Source organism: Schistocerca piceifrons, chromosome 1 (assembly GCF_021461385.2).
Source record: "Schistocerca piceifrons isolate TAMUIC-IGC-003096 chromosome 1, iqSchPice1.1, whole genome shotgun sequence".
Taxonomy (NCBI): Eukaryota; Metazoa; Arthropoda; class Insecta; order Orthoptera; family Acrididae; genus Schistocerca; species Schistocerca piceifrons.
In genome coordinates this window covers 1,146,261,890-1,146,284,982 of record NC_060138.1, presented here as the reverse complement: position 1 = coordinate 1,146,284,982, position 23,093 = coordinate 1,146,261,890, and the positions used below count along the sequence as shown (strand labels likewise).

General features: G+C 38.2%; 1 protein-coding gene across 1 annotated transcript in view; it reads right to left on the bottom strand.

Annotated features, from left to right (window-relative positions):
• Nucleotides 1-7,673: 7,673 nt before the first annotated feature.
• The window catches only part of LOC124801370 (ionotropic receptor 25a), a 236,301-nt gene continuing 220,881 nt past the window's right edge, over nucleotides 7,674-23,093 (bottom strand). The window contains exons 16-17 of the mRNA XM_047263067.1: nucleotides 21,320-21,441; nucleotides 7,674-8,129 (exon numbers count right to left, since the gene is read on the bottom strand). Coding sequence (XP_047119023.1) covers nucleotides 7,900-8,129; nucleotides 21,320-21,441 — 352 coding nt within the window. The 3' untranslated portion in view covers nucleotides 7,674-7,899. The remainder of the gene's footprint in view (nucleotides 8,130-21,319; nucleotides 21,442-23,093) is intronic.

Here is a 23,093-nt window from a genome sequence, read left to right as displayed (position 1 = left end):
CGCAAATCTTACCATGAGTTGGGAAATGGATTTATGGCTCCATACATTGATAAAGCTAAGAAACTGGTCAAATGAACCAGAAAAAGACTCAAAGTATCAGATAATTGGATAATTCAGTTGTATATTGTGTGCACTGAAGGAAAGATGAAAGCCAAATATTTCCCCAAACAGACTGAAAATAGGACAAATGAACTTCTACTTTCGCTACACAGTGTTCTAATGTGTGTACCTGGGCCACAGTCGCTTGATGGAGTGAAATATGTTGTCACATTCATTGATGACTGCCCAAGATACGCAGTAGCATATTTTCTAAAAGCGAAAAGTGAAGTGTTTCAGTCATTCAAAGCATATACAGAAAATTCTCAACAGAAAAGAATAGAAATGCTACATTGGAAACAAATATATGAGTAAATAATTCAAAGAACATCTGTGAACAGAAGGAATTTGGAGGCAGCTGACCATCACTAGCACACCTCATCAAAACAATGTTTCAGAACAGTTCAACAAAATCTTTTCAAATAATGTATGATGCACGCGCTTGGAGAGCAGAATGTCACATAATTTCTGGAGTGAAGCAATAACAATGGCAAATTACCTGTGAAATAGATGTCCAACAAAAGCAGATAATGGTGAAAGTCCTTATAAATGACAGAATGGATGAGAAACAAATATTAATCATCTGCTATTATTCAGATGTCATGCAAGGGGAAAAATGAAAAATTTATAGGGGAAATATTAACCAAAAGAAACAACCTCATGTAATGGTTGGATATTCAGAGATCATGAAAGCTTATACACAGTGGAATCAAGAAACAGGAAATATGTTGTTATTGTGGTCTTCAGTCCAGAGACTGGTTTGATGCAGCTCTCCATGCTACTCTATCCTGTGCAAGCTTCTTCATCTCCCAGTACCTACTGCAACCTACATCCTTCTGAATCTGTTTAGTGTATTCATCTCTTGGTCTCCTTCTACGATTTTTACCCTCCACGCTGCCCGCCAATAGTAAATTGGTGATTCCTTGATGCCTCAGACTGTGCCCTACCAACCAATCACTTCTTCTAGTCAAGTTGTGCCATAAATTTCTCTTCTCTCCAATTCTATTCAATACCTCCTCATTAGTTATGTGATCTACCCCTCTAATCTTCAGCATTCAAATATAACAATTGACAACAATATTGTATAAAATGAGACTATCTTTCCAGCAAAATTGAACAAAGGTATTACAAAAGTGATAGATGTTATGGAAACAGGAGAAGAACCTGACATTGAACAAAATGATTTGGTAACATGCATGGCTTCCAAATATATTGACGTAGAAAAGGAGACTGGAGAGGAGAGAATGATTACTCCACAACAGACGATAGGTAGTAACTGAGAAATACAAGAGCCACAATAAGCAAAAACTACAGAACATTCTCATTCTGCATGACAAGCCAAACCACCAAAATGGTTGATAGACTAAAGGACAAATGAAAAGAAGAAGATGTGTACAGTTGAAAAGGAGAATACAACAAGTGAAAAAAATCCACAAAGCATGCAGGAAGCCACATCAGCTGATGATATAAACAAATGACAAGAAGCAATATCAGAAGAATTGGTAAACCTGATGTGAAACTGAACCTGGACATTTGAACCATGTACTAAAACCACAAAGACAATATGAACAAAATCAGTTTTCAGACAGAAATGTGATGGAAGTGGAAGAATTACTAGACATAGAGAACAAGTGATAGCTTTAGGCAATGAGCACAGACCTAAAACTGATTTTGACGAGTCTTACACTCTAGTTGTAAGAATGAAAACTATATGAGCACTTAGGGAATAGCAGTTGAATGAGATTGGGAAATCCATCATTTTGATGTAATTGCAGAACATTTGATGGCTGAAATAAAAGATAAAGTTTATGGGAACACCCATTGCTTTCACAGATGCCACTGACAAACTACAAAGAAAATTCAATGGCATACCAAATCAAGAGGAATTTAGTACTGGTGATTGGATCTGCAGAGTTGAAAAGTGCCTCTATGGGTTGCATCAGCAACAGAAGATGGAATGAGACACTCCACATATTCCTGTCCAAAACAGGGATGTATGATCAGCTGAATACCATGTTTTTACAATGATCTACAGTGTGAGCTCATAGTAACTGTGTATGTGGATGATATAATGTTGTATGGTGAGAAAAGAGAAATTAAGAAAATGAAAAATGTATTAAGTACTGAAATTGAAGAAAGAGATCTTGGAGTAGCACAACACATACAGTCAATTCAAGTTATAAGATGGAACTCTGATTTTAGACCAAACAGAATATACAAAAGAAATCTTTAAAAAATTCCAAATGGAAAATAGCAAACCTGTCAAAAATATATAGCTACAAAGCCCAACAGATAAAGACAAGATCAGCAAACAGGATGCATCAAAACACAGAACCATAATTGGAAGTCTTCTGTAGTTGACAATGGGTACAAGGCCAGATTCAGCATACTCAGTGACATATAAGCCAGTTCGGTAGGCTGTGAGTAAGGAGCATTGGCATGTCACCATGGATACACTAAGTTATTAGCAAGGTGCAATAAATGATGAGCTCACTTTCTGCAAGGCTGATACAAAAATCAAAATGTATACCAAGGCAGACCAGGGGACTGATCCAAATCACTGCATATTCTTTAGGGGACATTTAATAGTTTTTGGGGCTGTGGCTATAAGGAGGAGCAGCAGAAAATAGTGAACTGTTCCACTAAGTACTGTTGAAGCAGATGTAGTTTGTAATGAGTGGATCTGTAAGAGAAGCAAAGAGGATGAACACTTTTCTCATTGAGATTGGTGAAGTTTGTTTTTGGTCACCTCCTATGAAAATTTTCATAGATAGTCAAGGAGCAAAGAAATTTGCTGAAAATCGTGAGGCTCTGGAAAAATCCAAGCATATGGAACTAAAGATTTACTTCATGCAACATAATGTGGGAGCCAACAACTGAGCTTTGGTAATAAGTAGCGAGTGAGAGGAATGTCACTGACTGTCTGACAAAGGCAACTGACAACCTGAGGTTGAAAACTCATCAGATGTTAATGGAGGATGGGATAAAGGACCGGTGGTGGGGGAGGGGTGATCAGTGATGTGAACTTCTTGTTATGATGTATTGTGAAAGACATTCTGAATGTATGTAAAAATAAATGTGTTCTTTCATTTGTGATGTGCTGTGCATTTGTTTGTGTCCCCACCATTTTCATAACGAAGATTCACAAATGCTACCTTCCAGAACAATGGGCTCCTTTGTCTGTCATCAAAAGGGGCTATGGGTTTGTCAGACTATGATGTTCACCTGCTTTACTTCTTCATTGATAGTCCTCAGTATTGACATACTGCATTGTTATACTGTAGACAGTAGTATGTTGTTAACTCCCACAAATGATAATGAAATATTAAAGGTGATAAAGAGTCTAAAATCAAAAATGTCTGCAGGTGTGGATGAAGTGCCTGTGTCAATAATAAAAAAAGTTGCCCAACAAATTATAAAGCCCCTGGTACATATTGCCAATTTGTCTTTCAGCGAAGGTGTGTTTCCTGAGAGGTTGAAAATCTCTAAGGTTAGACCTCTGTTTAAAAAAGGAGATACATACAAGGTAGAAAATTATAGACCAATATCCCTTCTCCAATCATTTCCAAAAATTCTAGAGAAATTAATGAAAACCAGACTCATAAATTACTTAGATGCTCACAAACTTCTAAACTGCAATCAACGTGGCTTTCACTCGGGCCACAGCACAGAATCAGCTATCCATGCCTATACCAAAGAGATTGTCAGGAGCCTTGACACTAAAAAATGTGTAGTGGGAATTAACTTAGATTTATCTAAAGCTTTTGATACAGTAAATCACAAAATTCTGTTAAACAAGATGCAGGCAGTAGGTGTAAGGGGAGTTGTGAAGCAGTGGTTTGAATCTTACTTTCAAGATAGAACTCAGGTGATAGAAATCATTGCAGAACGTAAAAATCAGAAAATCAAGTGGGTCTCAGATGCAAAGAAATTGGAAATAGGTGTCCCACAGGGCAGTGTTCTTGGTCCCTTATTATTCTTGCTTTATATAAATGACATAAAAAATTCTAATATTTCTACCAAAATAATGTTGTTCGCAGATGACACTAGCATAATTATAAGTGATGATAAAAAATCATTAACCACCACAACTGATATAGTCCTGAAATATATTCAACATTGGTTTAATGCTAATGAGTTAACACTTAATCTAAGTAAAACAAATTATATACAGTATGGCAAAGCAACTCAAGATATGGACCTCCAGTTAAAACTAATGGATAAGAAGATAGAGAGTGTACAATCCACAAAGTTTCTGGGCATGCACATGGATCAAAACTTAAGCTGGAAAGAGCATCTCAAGTGCTTATCCCACAGGCTCAATTCAGCATGTTTTGCATTGAGGATATTATCTAGAGTATGCAGCACAGACTGTACTAGACTAGCGTATTTTGCTTACTTTCAGTCCATCGTGTCTTACGGCATAGTGTTCTGGGGTAAAACTAAATCAAGCTTAACAGATATCTTCAAATTTCAGAAAAGAGCTATACGAATCATAACACATAACTCTCCAAGAACTCATTGTAGGCCCCTTTTCAAAGAACTGCAAATACTCACAATACCATCACTGTATATTTTTAAAAGCATTCTGTGTACAAGAGCACATATGAAAAATCTACGTACAAATGAGGACTGCCATAATTATAATACTATAACTCGTAAGAATTTGTATGTAGACAGGGTAAGGACAACACAAACCCAAAAGCATGTAAGTTATTTTGGAATAAAACTCTACAATGCTCTGCCAGTGTACATGAAGGCAATAATAGATGAAGTAAAATTTAAGACTGAGCTTAAAAATTACCTTTTAAGCAAAACTTTCTATGGTGTAGATGAGTACTTTGATTGTGTGTAAATTTATTGCCAAAAATTTTAATTTATATGTCTAAATTTGTACTTTTAAAAAATGCGTTGAAAGTGATATTCCATTATTATGTCTGTAGTACTTGTACTAGTATGATAACTTTGTTGTGACAATTCCTAGGAAGATAATAAAATGAAATGAAAAATGAAATGAAATGACTCAAAAATGGGTGGTGGAAGTTCAACACTGACTTATATGGCCAGTTCACTGTTAGTAAAGGTTAAGCCTCATAGATTGCTGGCAATAGTTTGCTGGCAATAGTTTGTTATTGAACATCTATGAGCAATAAGTACCTAACCACACAGTTCACAGTTCTTTCAGAAAAATAAAATACGCATGACACTATTTCTCAAATAAATTGAACAGACACTGACTGCACTGTCTGAACACACAGCCTATTTGTGATACACTAATTCCACTGTTAAGTTATTGCATTATTGTTACTCTAACTCATACAGACTTCCCATATGAAAATTGGCCATGGACTGACTGTCTCAGGACCAAAAATCAGGCCTTTACATATCCTCACAATAATAGGCACTGAAACTACACATTGTTAGATGTTTAATTTACAGAAATTACAGTTAAAACATAACTCATTCAAATAACTGAATCCATCAAAAAATTATTTCTTTTTAACAGTTTCTTCTACCACAAAGGTTAGGCTGAATTATTTGTTTAAATAATGAAATTAACAGATATAGTTATACAAACAATGCTTTTGACAAACCTGGTAATTATTTTGGAATTAATTAAGGGCTGGCTTTGCTAACATGTTTTCGAATAGAGCCAAATAAATACTTTAAGTATCCTAGTAGTTCTTCTTCCAAATGTTTATAATTAGTACAGGATGTATATTTGTTTATAAGTCAACAATAGAATCTAAGTCACGAAACAATTACTGATTTCGCCCTATAACAAAAGATAGTAACTAGGAATCAAAATAAATTAGGAAATTGATTACATACACAAAACTAAGCACAAAATTAGATCTGATGCTATATTCTTTAAGATTGAGGACTAAGCTTTCTCTTTTATGGAAATGCAGATTATATACATACATGTTAAAGGTAATTAGGCAAAAATGAAAATAAAATGAATTTAAGGATGCATATGGCAAAACAAGAGAGGAAGTAAAAAGATCCCAGCTTGCTTCATCACAAGACAAACTAAAATTATATATATATATTTGGTATCTGTTCTTTCAGATCTGTCTGAAAGAACAGACACCATTTTGATTCAGCAGCCATTACGAATTAAGACAAAAAGGAATTACATACATTGACTGCAAGTGGGTATTGATTGAAATCAATGGGGAAAGTTGAAAATTTGTGCCAGACCAGGGTTCAACCCCGCATCTCCTGCTTACTAGGCAGATGAACTGACCACTAAACCATCCAGACACAGTGGTCACTGCAACTGTGTCCAAAAGAACAGGCACCACATAATTATATATAATTAAGGCAAGATGGCCAATGATCTCTCCAGTGCAGATGCATATCAGGCTTGAACTCTTACGGCAATTGGCAAAATGACATAAGTAATGAGAATAATGAGCAAGGGTCAATACATTAGTAGTGTGTGGATGAGATGAGAATTTGGGTCTGATGGGAGGCATGCTAGGGTAGACTGTGCAGTAACAGTGACTGCTGTGGCCAGATGGCATAGTGGTCAAAGCACCCACGTAGTAAAGAGGAGACTCATGTTTGAATCCCATCCAGCACAAATTTTCATGTTTCCCCATTGATTTCAATCAGTGCCAACATGCAGCCAATGTCTGTAGCTCCTTTGGGTCTTAAACAAATTTGTTTCTGTAACTATGGTCTGATTTGTGAACGATGGCAGTCTGCGCAGGTTGAGACAAGAATGGGGATTGTATTGTTGCTGGTTCAAAGTGACGGTTGGATTACTCTCATACAAGTGCTTTGCACATGATAAAAGCTTGTATCCAACAAATTATATCTGTCACTTGCTTCTGTAAAGTTTGTTGCTCACTCCACCATCAGCCATGATGACTCGCAACAAATGGAATAAAAATTCACTAAATAACTTTGCTACAATTGTGTATCATGTTTGCATTGCATACAAATTTCACAGCAGAATGCTCAGTACACTACTGAATGCTCATTGGCTATCAGAGAACACATGAAAAAGATGCGCAGAACAAGCTTAAAGCTTGACTGTCATCATTCATGACTAACTATAGTGCCTCTCTCAAACTCAATGTGTCACCTTTACGATAAGTAGCAACCTGTCCTTTGCTTAATATTGTTGATATTCCAACGTGGAATTTCCATTATTTGTTTCTGAAACTAGTGTTTATTTTCTTTTGTGCCTTTGCCCTTGTGTCCCCAGGTGAAGTACTGTTGCCTGTACTATACTACACTCCACTGAAATATCACTTACTCACACCCTCGCTTATATATATACTATGAGATTTGGACATCACACATTGAACTTCAGAACATGAATTCCATTTGTCTCACATGGAATGTCTGCAACAGTTTCACTTTTCATGCCATATATTTTTACACATAAATTTACAATGTGAACATATTTTTGCTTCTTGTGTTATAAAATGGGACTGATCCTGTTACCAGTTATTTATTTACAAACCATAACAATTAAAATAAAATTTTATTTTGTTTTCAGTAAAGAAGATAAACATATGATCCATAATTAATATTACATTTGAAACAATGAAAGTGGCCATTCAAGAATGACAATGGTGTGATGCTTTAGACAAAATGCGTATGAGATGATGTTACTTTTTTTGGTCTGAAAGTTTCCTTTTTACAAAAAGAAAACTTTTTGCAGTACAATACCCAAACACAAAGTGATGCTAACAATCCATGAGCAGAAGTCTTGATACTGTAATAATCATTCACTATTATTTACATGTTGGTTCCTAAGTGGTACTGCATTACTGAATAATAATGTTAATATAGCTGATTTCTTGGGAAAACTGAGATATATGAAACTCGAGGTGCAGTCTTTTCCATTACTGGCCGGAATTCTTTCCCTATTGTCACTTGTTTTTTGGGAATTTTTGCTGATGCTGATGTCACATTAACTGTTGTCAACTTTTTCCTCTTGTAGTAAAATATTTCTCCAGCAAGAGTTATCATAGCCAGTGCAAGTCCAAATAAGGTTGCTATGAAAACACCACCTGTAGCAAAGAAGCAAGAATAGCAATGAAAAAAGTATGAAATATTATGGCAACAATAAAATGTTCAATACAATGTGCCATAGAAGAAAGGGAAAAGAGGGTGATGTGACTATACATATTTGTGACATCAATGGCAGATGTAAGTCAGAATTTTTTTATTATTATAAGGTCTCTTTATAAACCAATGTCATTTTCATTTTATCCATTAAAACTGTCTGGTGAAATCTTGTGACTAAAAACAAAGGGTTTGTTTGTAAAACAACATCTTCTGATACCAGTCATGATTTCATTTTCATTATATTTTGCATGATGCATTTCAGGAAATGATCCCCATTTTTCAAGTATGTGTTTTGTGTGCTGTGCCATTTACTCGTGATGTTTTTGATGTGTGAGATACTTTGATTGTTTTGATGACACAGCTATTGCATGCACAGCAGGTGGGAAAGTGCAAGTAGGGGTGGTCAAATGTAATATCATGGGCCAATGAGCAGTAATAAAATTGTACTGTAAATTAGGAAAACCAGCATCAGAAGCTTACAAAGATATGAAGCTTGTTCACAGGAATGTTTGTCTTAGCCATGCACAAGCATGGTTTTCAACATTTAAGAATGGAAGTGAATCTTCAGAAGATGAAGCACATGTCAGATGCCCTTTGTCTGCTTAGGTAAATGGGGGGGGACAAAGGAAATTGTTACCAATGATAGACAAATTACCACCAGAAAGCTTGCAGTGAAACTTGGTGTCATTAGAAATTACCTAGGTCCATTTTAGAGAGAGATTCACACAAGAGAAAGATTTGTTGCGTTTTGTGCCATTTTCGATAACACAAGAGCTGAGAGAGTACTAAGTGGCAAGTTGTGCCTGTTTCATTACCACAGTTAATAAGGATCCCAATTTGTTGAAACAAATTATAACTAGGGATGAAAGTTTGTGTTTTCACGTTGAGCCAGAGACAAAATGTCAGAGTATGGAGCATTGTCACTGAGGAAGGAGAAATTCAGGTTGCAGAAATCATCCATCAAGAAAATTATTATTGTTCTTTGATGCTTCTAGAGTGATCTATTGTGAGTTTCTCTCTGCGGGTATAACAGTGACTGGACAGTACTACTTAGGAGCTATGCAACATCTCTTTGCTCACATGTATCATTTTGGGCCACATCTGTTCAAGTGCTAGAGTTGGGTTCTTCTGCATGATTTCACTGACTCAGTGCGCACTAACCATGAAACAGTTTTTAGCATGAAAACAGAAATGCATGCTTGAAAAATTACCCTTTTTGTCTGATTTGGCACCTGCAGACTTTCTTCTGTTTGTGAAAATTAAATGAGCTTTAAAAGACGATCATTGTAGTGACACTGAGGACATTCAAAGTGCTGTGGCCAACAGACTAAAGGAGGTACACACTCAGGATTTCCAGCGTTCTTTCAACAATGCTTATGGTCAGTATAAAAGTTGTGCGAAGGTGCAAGGGGATGATTTTGAATCCATGTAAGTGCAAAATTGAAATAAAATTCTTAGTTTGGATGTAATGCTAGCTGTCTCATTACTTATTTGATGTGCTGTGTGTATTTGAGGTTGTCAATTGTAATTACAGAAACTCTTCACTCAAGGTTAATACAGAAATCAAAGTATAAGAAGTGCAAGGCCTGTGTTACAATACAGAAACTGAGAATGACAACAGCACTGCATTTGGTGTGGCAGTGAACTTTGAATATGAGAAAATATTGTGTGAAAATTCATGTTTTGAATCCGTGATACAATTGGATAGATAAAAAAATCAGGTCATCAAGTGGCAGCAAAACAGTATGAAAAATTAAGGAAATGTGCAAGATTTCAGAGCCGGTGCCTCCTTCTTCTAGCAGAAGGGTTGAAAGGGCAGGAAGAGGGATGAAGGAAAACGACTTGTGAAGTTTAGCAAATGGGGAGAGTTACAGAAAAGTCATCCAGAACATGTTATCAGTGGTGACTTACCATACAGGATGAGAAGGAAGATTCAAAATAAATGATTTAGATGGCTATATTTTGCATTTATATTTTATAGGTGGGCCTTGTAGTATAGTAGTGGAATAAATTAGATTTACTTTCATTCCAATTGATCCGTAGTGAGGAGGTTCTCCAGGATGAAGAACATGTCATAAAAACAATAATACATGAGAAATATTTACAACTGAAACAAATAATCTAATGTACCTTCCATAGGTCCCAAGCGGAATGATAATCATTTTTTAAAATCTAGATCTACATCTACATGACTACTCTGCAATTCACATTTACGTGTTTGGCAGAGGGTTCATTGAACCACAATCATACTATCTCTCTACCATTCTGCTCCCAAACAGCGCGCGGGAAAAACGAACACCTAAACCTTTCTGTTCGAGCTCTGATTTCTCTTATTTTATTTTGATGATCATTCCTACCTATGTAGGTTGGGCTCAACAAAATATTTTCGCATTCGGAAGAGAAAGTTGGTGACTGAAATTTTGTAAATAGATCTCGCCGCGACGAAAAACGTCTTTGCTTTAATGACTTCTATCCCAACTCGTGTATCATATCTGCCACACTCTCTCCCCTATTACGTGATAATACAAAATGAGCTGCCCTTTTTTGCACCCTTTCGATGTCCTCTGTCAATCCCACCTGGTAAGGATCCCACACCGTGCAGCAATATTCTAACAGAGGATGAACGAGTGTAGTGTAAGCTTTCTCTTTAGTGGACTTGTTGCATCTTCTAAGTGTCCTGCCAATGAAACGCAACCTTTGGCTCGCCTTCCCCACAATATTATCTATGTGGTCTTTCCAACTGAAGTTGTTCATAATTTTAACACCCAGGTACTTAGTTGAATTGACAGCCTTGAGAATTGTACTGTTTATCAAGTAATCGAATTCCAACGGATTTCTTTTGGAACTCATGTGTATCACCTCACACTTTTCGTTATTTAGCGTCAACTGCCACCTGCCACACCATACAGCAATCTTTTCGAAATTGCTTTGCAACTGATACTGGTCTTTGGATGGCCTTACTAGACGGTAAATTACAGCATTCAAGCTTTCACAACCAACGGTTGATTCATCAGGAAAGAGGGAAGGAGAGGGAAAGACGAAAGGATGTGGGTTTTAAGGGAGAGGGTAAGGAGTCATTCCAATCCCGGGAGCGGAAAGACTTACCTTAGGGGGGAAAAAAGGACAGGTATACACTCGCCCACACACATATCCATCCACACGTACACAGACACAAGCAGACATTTGTAAGGCAAAGAGTTTGCCTTACAAATGTCTGCTTGTGATTTCGTTGGTATTTCATCGTACCCACTAGATGTTTTTGATTTTAAAGATTTTATGATGGACATTACTTCTGTTGGGGTAGTGAGGGTCAAATTCATATTATGGAAGTTACTTGAAATGTCTGGTCTGAGGTATTCCATAGCAGCATCTACAGAACCTGACAACTCAATCTTTTCAATAACAGTTATAAAATGTTTGTTAAAAAGTTCTGCAACACTATACACATCTGTCACCAATGTATCATTTGTACTGAATTGTATGTTAACCAGGAGCCTAGAAACAATGGAGAGGCTCCATCCCTGCTGCAGCCACAGTGGTCCACAACCCCATGACAACTACCGCAGTCCACTTCACCCCTCCGCTGCCCCACACTGAACAACTCTTTCAGGGTTATTGTGTGGTTTGGCCTCTGGTGAACCCTACAGGGAATGTCTCACATCAGACGAGTGTAACCCTATGTTTGTGTGGTAGCGTAATGGTGGTGCACGCGTACGTGGAGAACTTGTTCGCACAGCAATCACCAACATAGTGTAGCTGAGGCGGAATATGGGAAACCAGCCCGCATTCACTGAGGCAGATGGAAAACCACCTAAAATCATCCCAGACTGGTTAGCTCACCGGACCTTGACACAAGTCCGCAGGGCGGATTCATGTGGAGAACCAGGCACTCCTTCCCAGTCCGGAAGGCCATGCGTTAGACCGCACGGCTAACCGGGTGGGCCAATATATCATTTACTCTTAATGCTATTTGTCCCTCTTGATGTCTGGTTCTACCGGTCCCCTGCTTCACTATATCCCATATTGTATTTATTTTGTTATCTGATACGACTATTTTTTTCTTGTAATATATTTGCCTTGATGTCCATATCACAGTCTTTAATATTTTGTAGTATTTCTTGTAATGTGCCACATCATCAACATCAGAACTGTTTTGAATTGACAGATACAGTTTCCTTTTTGTAGAAGAAAGCATGTCTGGAAACAAAATTACCTGGACAGTGCAATATGTAAAATAAGAGAAAGACCACCACACACCTATAACACATTGATGGATGGAGCACAGAAACATGTGACAGTAGATAGCTTCCACACTATCTTTTGAACACTAGCCCCTTTTCCAGCAGAAGTACACACATTCAAACACACAAATACAGAGACACTCAAAAACATGCTCCCGTGGCCACAGAAACATTCATTTCTGTGTAGTTGTGTGTGTGAATGTGTATGCTTCTGCTTGAAAAAGAGCTAGTGCTCAAAAGCTAGTGTGGATGTTGTTTTCTTCTATGTGTTTCTGTGCCTCATGCATCAATCCATTACAGGTGAGTGGTTACATTTCCCTTATTTTTCATGTTGCTCCATTCTGGAAACCAAAAGGTTTTTGTGGCCTTGCAATGTAATATATTCCAGAAGTCTCAATCAAAAACTATGATTAACTTCTTGTGGCTATGGTTTACCATCATGAAAATTTTTGTAAATAACATTTTAGTTGCCTTTTGACTGTAAAATTATGTATTTGTAAAACCCAATATTGTAATTTTGATCCTGTGGCCTTTATCAAGTGGAAATAATTGCGCCACAGTGTGTCAAAACCACAAAATCATCTGACATGTCATGACAAAGAAGATGGCTTTCTTTGCCTTGTTTTTGTGATTATGACATTTTTATGTGAAGCGCATCCCGAATATGTAGCTCATAGTCTGCTTTATTTTTGCATGCATCTGTGTGTTGAGTAAATAATTCCAAATCTGTTTTTGTTTCATATAAAACAAAAGCTAGTTTTGTCATATAGTGTTCTGTGGGAATGTCAATATGTTCCTGCTTATGAACCCATATGTGAACTGCTTGATTTCAGTGTATTGTAAATATATTGTTTGTATTCTACTTATTTTTAGTTCGCATCCATTTTCATACTCTCTCACATTTAATGGTGAATACCAAGTGCACCCGTGCCTGGAGGCCAGATGGGCAAGGTAACCCCCCAGATTTCAGGAAAAAGAAAAAAAATATCGTGGAGTCAGGTGTTATTCTTTCAGGAAAATGATTTAAAGTCAGTTCTATGCTGGTTTTTAATGGGGTCACAACTGTAACTTTTTTATCGCTAAGTCCTCATTTGTCTTTCAAAATATTATTATAAATACAACCTATCCCCAGGTTTGCCTCCCCGCCCCCCTCCCCGCACCCCCTCTCCTTACAAACTATTGTGTGGGCACTCTTGTCCTGGAGTGAGTATGCATTTCTGTTTTGAATGGCGCTATATCTTGTCACGGAATGAATATGTATTTCTACTTTGAATCGTGTTGCTTCTCACCACTGTATATGCTTTGTGGTCCTGGTGACTAAGGCATTCTTCCTTTCAAAGGCCGAAAGCGCAACACTAAATGTGTTTGCGTGTTATAAACAGGAACTACAAACAATACATTTTAGCAGAAATCAATGTACTGCAATAATTCTCCCACCCCAATGAAAATTTAAAAGAAAATAATCCACATTTTATACTTTCTTCATTAAATCTACTAAAGAATTCTGTATTATTAAAGTTTACTAAATGCAGCAGAATTCAGTGAAGTACATTCACAATATACTTTACAATCTGTACAAAAAAGCCCTTCAATACAGAATATTTTTGTTGCATAATGGTAACCTAGAATAATATTGTCGCAGAAGAAGCTAAGTAGAACAATCATTATGGTGAAGTGGTTATGATACAAGACTGTTGCATGGAGAGTCATGAGTTCAAAATTCACCTGAGCTGTAAAATTTTAATTTCTATATTCGGTTCGAGTACATCGTAGAAGTATCCACAAATGTCAAGAATCATTGTACTGGAATGTTCTGAAACTGTATGTATACTGTATGTGTTCTGGCCGGAGGCAGTTTGCTCTGCGCTCTTATATGTGCAAGTACTGAATAAACCTTTGTTATGTGAAGTTAGTGTTTGTCATTCATCTAATTACGCCTTCTTCTAGGTGACATTATTCTGGTGGAGACGCTGGGTATTGGAACTTGTGATAGCGCACATTATCGACAACACAGTGGCTCCCATCAGGCCATGACAGAGCCACCATTTACATGGCGAAAAACCTGAGTTCAAGCCATATTCAACAGATTGCAATCTATCGGAGACAGAAGAAGAAGAGGATGTTACGATGACAGCAACTGTGTGCCACCACATGAGACATCATTCCGGGTTCTCTGGTGACGATGGCCAAGAATCAAACTAGTGGCTACTTGGAGAACACTTCCAAGCAACGGTATGAGAACAACAAGGAGAAGTTCACAAGCTGGGAAGTTTTCCAGGCGGAACTGCACATGTATTTCAGCGACACACAATGACAGAAGTGCAAGGCTGAAGATAAATTAAAGTGCAGGGCACAGTGTCCAAGAGAAACTACAGCATCCTACATTCAAGATATCTTGGAGCTGTGTAAAATAATAGATCATAGAATGAAGGAGTAAGATAAGGTTGCACATCTCATGAAGGGTGTTGCTGAAGACATGTAGCAAGCCCTATTCCTGAAGGAGGTTTTACCAGCAGACGACTTCATAAAATGGTGCCAGTATATCGAGACAATGCATCAAAAAATAATTACACACAAGAAGTTTGAACAGCTTCAAAACATCGTATCGATATCTCTGATGGAGGAAGGAACTGATTTCACAAGTATACTTCGTCAGATAATCAGAGAGGAAGTTTGGAAGGCACTTGGATTGCACAGCGAGCAAAAAACAGAGACACTTCAAGAGGTCATAAGGGAGGAAGTGGAACAGACATCGAACCCAATCTCTCCAAAGTTACGTTCAAGAACGCTGTATGAGGAGCCTGTTTGGGCACCAAGGAAGACTGACATCTGGAGGACCCAGGATAACCAACCAGTATGTTTTCACTGCCAGAAGACAGCAGACCGATCTTAGCTGATGCCAACTCTGGGACGATGAAGATGAGCAAGAAGATGCGGGTGCAGGATGATGTAGGTCACCATCACCGCAAGCCAGCCGCTGGAGAGGATGCTCCCCAACACGCCGATCAAGGTCTCCATCACCGTTTAGAAGCTCTAGGTGATCACCTAGCTGCTGCAATCTGGAAAACTAAAGGGTGCGACCTTGGAGGTGAGGCCGCTGAAGAGAAAAATCCTCCACCGTTGATCACTAAAAAAATGATAGGAAATGACGTTGATATCCTCATGGATGGCCAACCAGCCCAAGCTCTTGTAGACTCTGGAGCATCATATTCAGTCATTTTGGAGAAGTACCTTCGCCAGTTGGAGAAAACCACATTCATCGACAACAAAACATCTCTGCTGAAGGTGGCTAATGGGAAATATGTAAAACCTACAAGAAGATGTGTCATTCATGTGGGTATAAGTGGCCCTACACAGCCCTTAGGATTCATCATCCTACAAGAGTGTAGTCATGACATCATTTTCGGATGGGACTTTTTGAAAGTTTCTCAGGCAATTATAGATTGTTGTCACTCGAAAATTATGCTAGACGAGAAGAGATACTGTGGACAGGAAGATGCGCATCCGAGTGTGTGGAGACTAGGGTGTGCTGGATGAAGTGATCATTCCTGCAGTCAGCATTAGAAAGGTAACTGTCATGTGTCTTGCCATGCATCAACCCATGGATCTCGTAGTGGAATGTAAGAGAAGCCTACCACTGAAGAATAACTTGGTCATCCCAGCCTCTTTTGTGTTGTTCAAGAATAGATTCAGTGAATTGTGGATAGTTAACTGTCACCTAAAACCACAGATCCTTCGAAGACGCACGTGCATAGGAAATACTGAGGTGTAAATTGCCGAACAGCTGAGTGTCATAGAAACCTCCCACACTGAGTCTGTGGGAGGAAATTGATGCTACCACTATGAGACAAGATCTTCTAGCTCTAGCTCTTCTAGCTTCTAAGGAACAGCAGAAGAAGCTACTTGCCATTCTTCAAGAGTTCTCTGAATGCTTTGATCCACAGGTGAAGAGCAAATTAGACAAATTGACAGTGAAGCACCAGATTAGCACTGGAGACCATCAACCAATAAGCCACAGAGCATACCGTGTGTCAGCAATGGAATGTTGAATAATTCATGATGAAGTAGAGAAAACGATGAAGAATGACATCATTCAGCCATCACAGAGCCCATGGTCGTCACCAGTGGTTCTTATCAGGAAGAAGAATGACAGTTGGCACTTTTGTGTTGATTACAGGAAGCTTAATAAGATAACTAAAAAGGACGTTTACCCCCTTCCACGAATTGATGATACACTAAATTGTCTGAAGGGGGCTAAGTTTTTGTCAACCATGGACGTGTACTCATGATACTGGCAAATAGAAGTAGATGAGGCTGATCATGAGAAAACTGCATTCATCGCCCCGGGGCCTGTATGAGTTTAAGGTAATGCCATTTGGTTTATGTAACCGACCAGAAACTTTTGAACAGATGATGGATAATCTTCTAAGTCACCTGAAGTGAACGATGTGTCTTTGTTATTTAGATGACAGTATAGTGTTCTCAGAGACATTTGATGAACACATAAAAAGACTGAGGACCGTTCTCAAGTGTCTCCAACAAGGCGGACTGAAACTTGATCCAAGAAAGTGTCTCTTTGGAACAAAAGAAATCAAAATACTTGGACACCTTGTGTCACACGAAAGTTTGCGGCCATAGAGATGTGAGAAGCTTACTCAGATTATGTTCTTATTACCATTGTTTTATCAAAGACTTTTGTATCAAAGCCAGACCACTCCATGAGTTGTTAAAAGCCAATGCTAAATTTATCTGGGGTGGTGCTCAACAAGATTCTTTCGACGTGCTGCAAAAAGCTCTGATGACTGATCCTGTACTTGGTCTGTATGATGAGAGAGCATGTGGAGAACTACACACAGATGCCAGTGGGTCTGGGATTGGTACTGTTCTGGGTGCAAATTTTGAATGGAAAAGAGAAGGTTGTAGCCTATGCTTCTAGGACACTTACAAAAGCCAAGAGAAACTACTCAACTACAGAAAGAGAATGTCTTGCTGTGATCTGAGCCATGTGCAAATTTCGACAGTATCTCTATGGAAGGCCATTCACAGTTGTTACAGACCATCATTCACTTTGTTGATTGACAGGTCTTGAGGATCCAACAGGACGATTTGCCGGGTAGGCACTACGACTGCAAAAGTATAACATTACCATAGTGTACAAGAGTGGAAGAAAACATCAAGTTGCCGACTGACTCTCAAGAAACCCTATGCAAGACGATCAAGACTTTGATGAAGATAGTGACTGTCTTACTGCACTCCAGGATCTTCCTGCTAAGCAGAAGAATGATGCCAAGATATCTCAAATTATGCTTGTCTTAAATCGGTCAGAGGATGGGAAAGGACAATTTAAGTTAGTTAATGGATTAGTTTGCAAGAAAAACTTTGATCCATTTGGAAAGAGGTGGCTACCAGTGACTCCTAAAAACATGCACTTAGATGTTCTATAGAAATTCCATGACACACCTGAGGCCAGACATTTTGGATTTATTAAGTCATAGGATAGGATCCGCAAGAGATTTTTCTGGCCAGGTTTATTTAGGAGTGTCCGTCACTATGTGTCGCACTGTTGAGAGTGCCAGAGGAGAAAGGCAGTTCCTCAGAAACTACCTGGGTGACCCATACGAATTCCACCAGCCGAAACGCCTTTCCAGCATGTTGGGACTGACCTCCTCAGACGATTTCCAATGTCTGCTCATGGCAATAGATGGATTATTGTTTGCACTGATTATATGACAGGCTATGCCATTACAAAAGCTGTGAAACCAGCTGAAGCATTCGAGGTAGCCAAATTCATCATGGAAGACATTGTATTAAAACACGGTGCCCCATTAACTACGGATCAAGGGAAAGTTTTTCAATCAAATCTTGTGACAGAGATAAACTGTCAGTACAACATTACTCATCACATGATGACTGCCTACCATCTGCAAACTAACAGGCTTACTGAATGCCTTAATAAGACCTTGGCTGACATGCTATCAATGTTCACTAATGTTGAGCAGAGCAACTGGGATGAGGTGCTACCTTTTGTGATGTTTGCCTACAACACCACCAAAGAAGACACCACAGGATTTATGCAATTTTTCCTGGTGCATGGGTGTGCGGCGACTACGATGATGGACACTGTGTTTCCGTTACATCCTGATGATATGGACAATGACTACATCAGCCAGGTATTAACCAGAGCTGGGGAAGCTCGTCAGTTAGCTCGACTCCACATGCTGCAGGCTCAAGAAAACGTTCGCCAAAGGTATCACATGAGCCACTACCCTGTTGTCTACCAGCCTGGTGACCTCGTCTGAGTCTTCACTCCTGTTTGGAAGGTTGGTGTCTCTGAGAAGCTCCTCCGGTGCTACTTTGGACCTTATAAGGTTGTAAAACAGTTATCTGATGTTACTTATGAAGTTGAAGATTTCAACCCTGACACGAGATGATGAAAGATCAGAGATATGGTCCACATTCTTTGAATGAAGCCCTATAAAGATCCTGCAACCCAGGGTAAATTTGAAGCTCCAGCCACAGGCAACAAGCAGAAAGGTGACGAAGAGCATAGCAGCAAAGGAAGTTCTAAGAAGATCACCACCAGGGCAAACATCAGCCATCGGGAGTCGGAGTATGCAGGACCGATGACTCATTCCGGACTAGGAGGATGTAACAGCAAGACGCTGTTCTCTTAAGGAGGGAGCAATGTCCACAGAAGAAGCTGAGTAGCAGTCACTGTGATTTAGTGGTTATGATACTAGATTGCTGCATGGAGGGTCGTGAATTCAAAATTCACCTGAACTGTAAAATTTTAATTTCTATATTCGGTTTGAGTACAGTCTAGAAGTATCCACAAATTTCAAGAATCATTGTACTGGAATGTTCTGTAACTGTATATATACCATATGTGTTCTGGCTGGAGGCAGTTCACTCCACACTCTTGTATGTGCAAGTGCTGAATAAACCTTCATTAAGTGTAGTTACTGTTCGTCATTCATCTAATTACACCTTCTTCTATGTGACAATATTACATACTCTGTCACTAATACTACAAGGCATACTCAGTGGCGAGAAGCAATGCTATTCAAGGCAAAAATACAAACAAGATGTAATAAACTTGAATACCAGTTCTGTCAAAAACTGCTAACATAGAATTCTGGGAATCCAGCAACTTTTTTCATTACTGCAAATTTTACTCTGATTTATAGTCTACTGAACATGAATTGGATTTACCTGATAACATACAGGGTGAGTCAGGAGAAATGTCACATAATTTATGATGTAATTCTATTTGTGAATATAAACTGAAAAAGTCCTATTAAAATGTGTCCATTTTTCAGTCATTATGGAACTGGAGTGGGTTGAAGACTACACATGCCCTTGAATGAATATGAAGACAAGGGTGAACATTACTTACCAAAATGCTGTGTAGGCACTCAGGTGAACAGAATAATGGTGGGGCAGATGACTGACCCATCCTACAAGAGGTGTTCAAAAAGTCCCCCATCCCTCTCAATGCACTTGTTGTCTCAGTGGAGGGTGTGTTGTATTGTGCATAAAACATCATCTCAACTGGCTTTAATGTGGGCAACAACACTGGTGATGCAAGCAAAAAGTTTTTCCTTGTATCTGCCTACATAGCATACACATCCTCCTTTAATTATCATCATACCACATGAGACAGTCACTGAGAACTTAACTTGGAATGTTATTTCCCCCATGTCATATGGGTTCTTTATCACCCATGTATGAGAACTGCGGGTGTTCACGATACCATTGGTGTAAATGTAGACTCATCTGTAAATAAAGAGTATTGCACAATGTCTCTCTGTACAGTCAACCATTCACAAAATTGTTGTCTGCGTAATCAGTCACCTGGCTGCAGATGTTGCATAGGCTGCACATGGAATTGGTACAAGCCCTTGGAATGTAACGTATGCCACACTCACTTTTATGGAATATCAGGCTGATGGCTAATGTGCCATGTACTGGTTGTGGGACTCCTTTGTACCAATTCAGTAATGTCTTCCCTTTCCTCAACTGACTGAATGGCCTCACATTCTGACATTACATTTATAATGGGTAGTATTCTGGATTCACATAATGTTTGAAAAACCCTGGGAAATATGCTGGCATAGGGGGTTCATCAATCAGGAAAACGTATTCCATGACAGCTGCATGGGCACTGTCATTACGGACCAGTATTCAAACATCATGTCTGTGTATTCTGAATGGGTGAACACATGTGGCATGTTGGTATTACAGACACAATGAAACTACTCGATTAAACATCACTCCAGCATGACATGCACATGGCCTCACAACTGCTCACTGATCCAACCCAGGATTGCACACTGGGTACACCTGCAGCTGTTGCCTTGGTGCAACAACAAAGAGCTCCTGCACCTCTTGTAGGGTGCATCAGTCATCTGTCCTGCTATCATCCTGCCCACCATAGTGCCTACACAGCATTTCAGTAAGTAATATTCACACGTCTTCATATTCATTCATGGATGTGTGTAGTCCTTAACCCATTCCAGTTCCGTAACGATGAGAGATTGGACATTTTTTCAAAGGACTTTTTCATTTGATTTTCACATGTACAATCACTTCGCAAATTTTCGTGGTTTCAGTGAAAACAGTTACATTTTTGCACAGAATACTTTGACAACTGACTTACTCATTACTTAAATCCCTGGATCCTCTCCTTCATGATGGAATTTGATGGGCTTTACTGACATGATGTGTAAATGAATGAATGGAACTCCAGATGCAATTCAAGAATTTATGTATGGAACATTCACAAATAAATTCATTTTTCATATATTTTAACTTTCACATGTTAAAGGTGTTGTAGGAAGTTTATCGCATTTAAATTTACTTGTGCATAAAGGATTTCTTGTGGTACTTGCCCAAACTTTCCAGGGTGATTCCTTCACTGTCATCAGAGTTTGGACATGTCCCTTTTGCAGAATTATTCCAGAATTTTGCAGTTAGTGATTCAAAATAGCGGTCTTTCTGGAGGTCAAGAATTCTGAAAGAATCAGAAAATTATTATCAGTGTTATCTGATATTAATTTATTAAATTATAGCTGTAATAAGAGTCTGCTATAAGAATTAAGTGGAGGATTTAGTTGATAACTAAATTTGTAATAATAGTAGCAAAAGGAAATTAAAGATGGAATATGAGTAGTCTTTTGATAGCTTACTCATTTTACAGATAATGACAGTAGGATAAAGAAATCTGCTGGTAGAAGACAAGCACTTTCTTACCCAACTGTTACTTTTTAACAAATATTTGAGGTTTATATAATTCATCAAAAATATATAATAATGAAATAATGACTGACTTCCTCATCAGTATGTCACATGACCTTGTTTAATTCATCAAATATCTGTACTAATGATATACTGACAGACATTCTCATAAATATGCCCCATGGACTTGTATATTCATATTTTGCAGTCATACGTGTTTGAGATCAAGTGCCCCAAGTAAACCTAGCTTTTTCATTCTTTGACCAAGTTAGCAATTATCTTTTCTTCCCGAGCAAAGTATTTGTCATAAAATGCATCTAGTACATGTGTAAAAGTAATCGTTTACATGTCTAAAAGTGATCACTTTTGCATCTCAGCTCCAGTATACAATTATTAATATTCAATCCTAAAGTATTAATTGAAAATATGAGCCATCACCTGGGCTCTAATGCAGATTTCCTATTATTTTAATTTTAACTGAATCAACTACAGGTTCTTGGTGAAACATTGTAGATTAACTAAACAAACTCCATTTTCTGCCTTGTCTCTGGAACAAAGGTTTTCAGTGCACCTGTTCTGTAAATAAGGGCACAAAATAGCAACAAAAAGAATTTCAAGAACTTACCAAAAAAATCCTACATTCTACTTTTAAATCTGTCTTTCTGCTTCTCAATGCTTCCTCTATGCAGTGAGTAGCAGTCTTTTGTTTAACATACCTATATGATTTTAGTGCCTGACTGTTAGCACTCCAATACACGTAACAAAAACTAGCGTCACTCTCTTTGATCAGGTATGTGTAAACATGGACAAGTGTACATCAGAAAACTTTGATACTGACTATAGTGACCACCTTTCACAATTACTAACCATACCTGTAAACCACATTTTGACCAGTGTACAAAATATTATCCATTAAAGGAGTTATAGTCAGAAAAATATTGAACACTTCTAGTGTCTAATCAGCAAACAATCTTGGAGAGAAGTATACGATACCTCTATTACCAATGATAAGATGCGAATTTTTTTAATATTTTCAATCATATGTTTGAGACAGCTTTTCCATACGGGAAAGTGATTTCCAGAAGCACAGACAGATTCAAAAACTGGATTACATCAGACATTAGATTATCGTGTAAAAGGAAGTAGAAACTTTTTCTGCACTGAAAAACTGACAGCAGTTCGGACTTTCTTAGTTATTTCAAAAAATACAAATTAGTTTTGAAATGTGTCACAAAATAGGCAAAAATTACGGAAAATGACAAATGCATTATGAAGTCATCCAATAAAACTAAGTCCATGTGGGAAGATGTGCAGGTTCTTACGGGGAAGAAGACAACTCACAAAAATATTGTCGGTCAATGGCAAGAATGTCCCTGACCCTAGGGCAGCTGCAAGCAACTTTGATTCTTATTATGCAACAGTTGCTGA